The sequence below is a fragment of the Aegilops tauschii genome, chromosome 7 (assembly GCF_002575655.3).
Source record: "Aegilops tauschii subsp. strangulata cultivar AL8/78 chromosome 7, Aet v6.0, whole genome shotgun sequence".
In the NCBI taxonomy this organism is placed as follows: Eukaryota; Viridiplantae; Streptophyta; class Magnoliopsida; order Poales; family Poaceae; genus Aegilops; species Aegilops tauschii.
The window spans coordinates 414,927,475-414,934,050 of NC_053041.3; the positions used below are offsets into that span (position 1 = coordinate 414,927,475).

General features: G+C 40.8%; 1 protein-coding gene across 1 annotated transcript; it reads right to left on the reverse strand.

Annotated features, from left to right (window-relative positions):
* Nucleotides 1-2,897: 2,897 nt before the first annotated feature.
* Nucleotides 2,898-6,117, reverse strand: LOC109743388 (auxin-responsive protein IAA25). Its single transcript, XM_020302477.4, has 6 exons — nt 5,994-6,117; nt 4,644-4,939; nt 3,840-4,135; nt 3,607-3,745; nt 3,446-3,525; nt 2,898-3,342 (listed from the first exon to the last, which is right to left on the reverse strand). Exons 1-5 carry the CDS (start codon nt 6,000-6,002, stop codon nt 3,453-3,455), a joined length of 813 nt encoding a protein of 270 aa, XP_020158066.2. The 5' UTR covers nt 6,003-6,117; the 3' UTR covers nt 2,898-3,342; nt 3,446-3,452.
* Nucleotides 6,118-6,576: the final 459 nt, after the last annotated feature.

The following is a 6,576-nucleotide window of genomic DNA, read 5'->3' on the forward strand; positions in this document are numbered from 1 at the left end:
ATATAAATTGTTGCCAAAAGTATGTAAAAGTTGTAAAATATTGGCATGAAACAAACAAAAATTATAGATACGACGGAGACGTATCATAAACAAAGTAAACCCAATCAATATGAACAAACCATGTCGTTTACCCATAATGGCGACAATACAATACGTGCCTTGCTACCCCCTTCTGTCACGAGGTGAGGACACTGCAAGATTTAACCAATCACAAAGCACCTCTCCCATTGAAAATAAATCTATCTAGTTGACCAAACCAAACAGATAGATCAGAGAGAAATACAAAGCTATAACAATCATGCATAATAAAGTTCAAAAAAGACTCAATTACTTTAAATAAAAAATCTGATCATAAACCCAGGATTCATCAGATCCCAACAAACACACCGCAAAAGAAGATTGCATTGGATAAAACTCCAAGAAGATCAAGGAGAACATGATATTGAAGATCAAAGAGAGAAAAGAAGTCATCTAGATACTAGCTATGGATCCGTATGTCTGTGGTAAACTACTCACGCATCACCGAAAGGCAGCAAGGATGATGTATAAGCCCTCTGTGATCGATCCCCCCTCCGGCAGAGTGCCGTAAAAGGCCTCCAATGGGATCGCAGAAGAACATAAGCTTGCGACGGTGGAAAAAGTGTTTCGGGTGGCCCTCTGTTGGTTTAGGAATATTTGTAAAATTATAGGCTTGGAATTAGGTCAAATGGAGTTGCATGGGGCCCATGAGTTCAGGGGGCGCGCCATGTGAGCTCATGGCTCTCTCGTAGCTCTTCTGGCCTCCTCTTGGAGCTTCTAAAGTCCCTTCCGGTCCAGAAAAAATCACTATAAAGTTTCATTGTGTTTAGACTACTGATTTCCGAAAAGCCAAAAACAAAAAGAAATATGAACTAGCACTCGGCATTGGGTTAATAGATTAGTCCCCCAAAATGATATAAAATAGCATATAATGCATCCAAAATTGATGATATAATAGTATGAAACAATAAAAAAATATAGATACATTGGAGACGTATCACCAGCTAACCATGGCATACATGCCTGTGCCAATTCTGATAGTATGCTGAGCACAAAATAATAGGTTGGTCATAGAAAAACGAAACCAAAAAGGAACCAAAAAATGAAACATAGAAAAAATAAAATATAAAAATGTGTGCATGCACCAAATGGGCCAGCCAACTTTGATTATAATTGATGTTTTGGTAAGATTTGATTTTATTTGAGTATGGGTAGTAGAAGGCAAGGAAGTTTGTGTTTAGTTGAGAGTTTTTTAAGATTTAATTTGAATGAGTTAATGCATGACGTTGTTTTGGAAAGGTGCCGATTTCATTGAGTTGATGCACGCGCTAAATGGGTCGGCTGTAAGACGCTCACGGGCGTAATATAGTGTTGGTGAGAGTGAGGCGAGACTGCCAACTCCCCTTTAGGAGTAGAGATGATTATAATTGATGCTTTTGATAAGATTTGATTTGATTTGAGTATGAGTAATAAAAGGCAAGGAAGTTTGGATTTAGTTACGATTTTCTTAAGATTTGATTTGAATGAGTTAATCCATGATGTTGTTTTGGGAAAGTGTCGATTTGATTGAGTTAATGCACGTGTTAAATGAGTCGGCTGTAAGATGCTCGCGGGCGTAATATAGTGTTGATGGGAGTGAGACGAGACTACCAACTCTCCCTTTAGAAGTAGAGATTTATATTCTAAATTAAATGCATATATGTGTAAAAATAAATAAATTTACATATGAAATTTGACAACACATTTCCGAAAAATGTTTCGTGCAATTAAGAAGATGTACGTCACATTTGATGAATATTCCAACGTTTCAAAGAAATGTGGTATACAAATGAAAAAAAATGTTCGCGTAGGTTAAAAAAATGTATCATGAAACTTTAAAGAAAATATTCGCATGTTTCCAAATAATGTCCGTGAAATTTTCAAAAATGTTTATACAGTGTAAGAAAAATGTTTGCTTAAAAATGTTTATCAACATTTAAAAAATATACAACATGTATTTGAATAAAACCTTACCATCTATTCTTTTCAAATGTACATCATGTATTTGGAAAGTGCATCAAAACAAATGTTTCACGTGTGCGCTAAAATGTATATTGGTGTAGTCACGAAAAGTAGACATGTGTTAAAAAAAGGAAAGCGATTAAACCTGACAAAGTAACAAAAAGAAAAGCAAAGAAAACTGAGGAATACAAAGAAAACAAAGAAAGAAAGAAAAGTATAACCAAGAAAAAAACCAGTGAAAAAACAAAAGAAAGAAGTTTAACAAAGGAAAAAAAAGAAACAAAGAAAACCCGGTCGAAAAACAAAGAAAAACCAAAGGAAAAAAGAAACATAGCGAGCAGGCGAACCTACAGCGAAGCATAAGCCGCAGCGAGCGGTTGCGCGGCCGGCCTGATTCACTCATCCGTAGGCGTTCCTAATAGGAATTGGTGCGGGCTACAAGTACAGGCACAGGGGGCAGCGAACAGGGACACGTGTAGATCGATATGAAGATCATGAGTTGCCCCACAATGAAACCGTCAGTAGCCGTGAATATCTCATCCTTCCCTAATCCAAGATTGAAGAAAGATCTACGAGGGATGAAGAATGTGATCAAATCCAGAGTATCCGGTTGGATCATGAAACGGCACGACACTTCCTGGCATCCCCTGTCTCTTCCTCCTCGCTCTGAACTTCTCCAAGCAATTCCTCTTGTATCAAGGCCTGTAACTCGAATTCGTGTTCTTGAGAAGTGAATCATTGGTGGGTTGCCAACGGTTTCTGGCAATGTCCCCTTCCAGAACATGTCCAACATGTAATATTCTTCTCCTTAATGAAAAGGCAGGGCTCCTTCGGATTTCTCGCTAGAAAGTAAACTGGATTGTCGTAATCCACCTCAATACCAGACACAAAAGGCATAAACTTGTTTGCGCTTGCGCCTTTCTGTGACAAGATTCATGTTCCCACAGAAGAGGTTAAATTCCTCAAACAAACTATGATGAGAGCATGAAGCTACACGCCGATCAATAAAACGCTTCCGAGGAGAAGAAGATTCAGCATGTTAGTGTAACGGTGCCGTACTACCTATTTCACCATATATGGTACAGTACATAATTACACCCTGCGTTATTTTACATGAACATTAGCTAATCCACTATCTTCTATTCGGTTGCACAAGCAAAACTTCCTATAGTAATTAATCGCACTACGCCCCTAGACACACGACAGGTGAGCTCATTGGAGGGGAAGACCATATCTGCATGATCCACGAGAGAGATCCATGCAGGTTGGAGCTATGCAATCCGTCGGCTAGAAGCACAGGAACTGCCTCAACACCTGATCATCCTGTAACCGCAGAAAGCAACACGGTAGTACTGTCAGTCGACAAATAAATGCAGTAAACTTTGTGAGGACAAACGGTGTGCAACTGTTATGCAAGAACACACACCGTTGTTCTACTTCTTGTTGCTTTTGTCAGCTCTAGGGTCCTTGGCAATGTAGAGCCTCTTCACCGAAGCGACGAACAGCCTGCAAGAAAGATCGATCAGTGAACACTTCAACTTGCGTAAAAAATGGACGGTGTATATGCCGGCCGCTCCCTCGACTTACTCCCATGGAACGTCGCCGACGAGCATGCGGTCGCCCTCGTTGTCCTCGTACAGAAGGATGTAGTTCTTCACCGTGCCCTTGCCCTTGTGATATTCCAGCTGCTCTTCATCCTCTCTTGTTACAATCCTCCCATGGCCATCTGAAATCAACCAATCAGCTCATACATGTCAGTGAACATGAGCAAAGATGGAGTTTGATCGTACATGGGTGCAGTGCAAGCCAAAGATTATCACCTGACAAGAAGCCATGGAACATGCTCTGCAGAGCACCGGACAGCGAGCCGTAGCCACAGTGTGCGTTCAGGTCAATCTTTCTCCCGACGGCATACCCTTCCAGGTTCACCTTCACGAACATGGCCGGCCCCTCTTGAACTGAAACTCCAGTGTTTATGTTTCCATGGTCTTCTTCTTCATAGCAGGGTTCCACTTTGCTCAGGTCTTCAGAATATGCAGGCCTTGTGGATGTGGCGGACAGGTTCTTGCGGAATGTGCGCACCGGTGGCCATCCGACCAGTTGAGGGCGATCTTCTCTGAAAATTGTGAGCGAAACATGGTGAGATGGTGACAGACAAGCCAGCAAGATTCACCGCCTCTTCGCGTGTAGTTCATGACAACAAGACATACACCTTTTTTTGCGGCGAACAAAGACATAAACTTGAGACATGCTAGTATGTTACCGCAATATCACTCCATTCATTCTAGCTCGCTATGTTTCTTTTCTTTGGGGAGGGAATTGTTTTGTTTCTCATAATCTTGTTTACCCTTGTATTTATTTCCTCTTTTACTTTTGGCATTCTCCTCTCTTATAGGCAAATTCTCTATGTTCCGTTGACATTTGTACCTTATACTATTCCAGAATATGTTCTGGTGAGATCAAAATAGGAACAAACTTAAAACTTATTTATACATGAACCCTCATTTAATCAAAGCATGTTCTATAACTCAGAACTGTACTTCGTTTCAGGCTACATACCATCTTATTTTCATGACATGATTGCGAAGAAACAAGAATTAGTTTGTGGTAACTGATAACCAAACCTGTGGGCAGGACACTCATTAGGCCTCTGCTGAGGTTGTTCCAGGGCCGCCTTGTCTTGCCTGGCGGACAGGCTCCAAGGGTGCACTCCGACACCAAGCCATGGAGTAGTAGCACCACCACCACCACTACTCAGGCCATTGTCTGAAGAGATGCCAAGCCTAAGCTCAAGGTTGTTGGGGACACCTTCCTGCAGTTTGCTAGCATCTCCTTGCTTCTGTTTCAGGCTTGGTGCAACTGAAGAGCTCTTCATGGCCTCTCCCAAGCTGTAGCTCTGGTACTTCACTACTACCTGTGTCTGTGTGTGCAATTTGTGAGTGTGTGGGAGAGGTCTTTATGGTGTTGAGCTAACTGTGAGATGGAATAATTAAAGGTAAGTGAGGGGGCATTTGATGAGAAAGGCAGGTGGCTTTGTGGGGGACCTTGGTGAGTACTAAAGTGGAGTAGTGGGGCCTAGCTAAAAGCATGAAGCGATAATGATGGCGATATATAAGAAATTCACTGATGGGTTGCAAGAAGTTCCTGGTACAAATTATGATTCCATAGAATGGCTCATGTTTACCTAATGTAATTTTTTTAAAGGATGGCGGGAGCAATGCCTGTTCACTGAAGAGAGAAAGTAGAGTAAAAAGTTAAGAGTTGATGTATCTGGGCTATTCACTGATAAGGCAAGAAAGATCGTAATCACATTCAGATTCAGTCCATCAAAATTTCAAGGCCAAGTCAAGGAGCAAGGTGGAGTGGAAATGGAAATATGAGCCGATACACCCGCCCTCAGAGTGCATGAAACTGAATGGGACACAAGTGGTCGAGTGGATGTGCATCTCCTAATCGGTTTTGTCTGACCTTGTGTCTCAAGGGGGATGCAGTGGCTATTGGAGCTCCAGCTGAAACCTCAGTCCACCTCAGTCTTTTTCCTGAAAGTGAGTTTGCTCTGCCGGAAATTGGCAATTTGGACAGCAGTAACACTGAACCTGAACATGCTCCTGAAGATGCTTTCATACTCTTGCCTCGTTGCATTATGTAAGCTTTGGAGAGTACTACGTGAAACGCATGTGAACTTCTGTCGAGTGTAGTGAATGTCCTAGTCTTGCAGAATAAGCCTTCAAATTAGATGGAAATTCTCTCAGCTATTGGGGGATATGAGATGAATGTTCATGTTACCGCACAAGTGGTTTTCTAACTGCAAATGAAGTATGCACTACATTCTAATGTACCATACTTACGAAGCTATTTTCAGAAGCTAAGATAGAGTAGTTATCAACAAATTGGTTAACAGAAGCAATTATTCATATGCGTAGAGACTTTCGCAAAATAAAAATAAATGTATGCATAGAGATAGAAAAGAATACCTGCAACATTGTCCAACCATCAGGAAGTGTTTGTTGTAGTGGCACAGTAAAATGCACTCCTCATTGTACTTCTTTACTGACCAATAAAATAAATTCAGGAATATTTATCAATTTGCAACAAAGAATTGATAGACTTGAGGTAAATAAAATTTATGTTTTCCTTGCATTCTGCAACACCAATAATTTTCAGTAAACCAAATGCACATTTTATCAATTCTGCATACATGAGCCCTTGTAAATTAACTGGGAGGGTAGTTCCGCCCTCCGGTATTACTTACTCCCTCCGTTCCAAAATAGATGACTCAACTTTGTACTAACTTTAGTACAAAGTTAGTACAAAGTTGGGTCATCTATTTTGGAACGGAGGGAGTACTGACCAAAGATATATCTCGATTTATACCCAAATAGTATCTGTTAATTAAACCCGACAAGTTGGATTACCTATTGTTACTCCGATCTCTTTACATAAATGTGGAAGCAGTGCATACGATTCCATGCTGCACCTACATGTGCCTCAAAATTCTCACCGACTCCTAAGGAGTCTATCGAATTGTACCATCTTTCTATATAACCTAGAAAAGAA

Coding starts and splice junctions, on each gene's coding strand:
- LOC109743388 (XM_020302477.4), bottom strand. Junction 4,136..4,643: donor AATGAGTGTCCTGCCCACAG/GTTTGGTTATCA, acceptor CACAATTTTCAG/AGAAGATCGCCCTCAACTGG. Junction 3,526..3,606: donor GTCGGCGACGTTCCATGGGA/GTAAGTCGAGGG, acceptor TCTTTCTTGCAG/GCTGTTCGTCGCTTCGGTGA.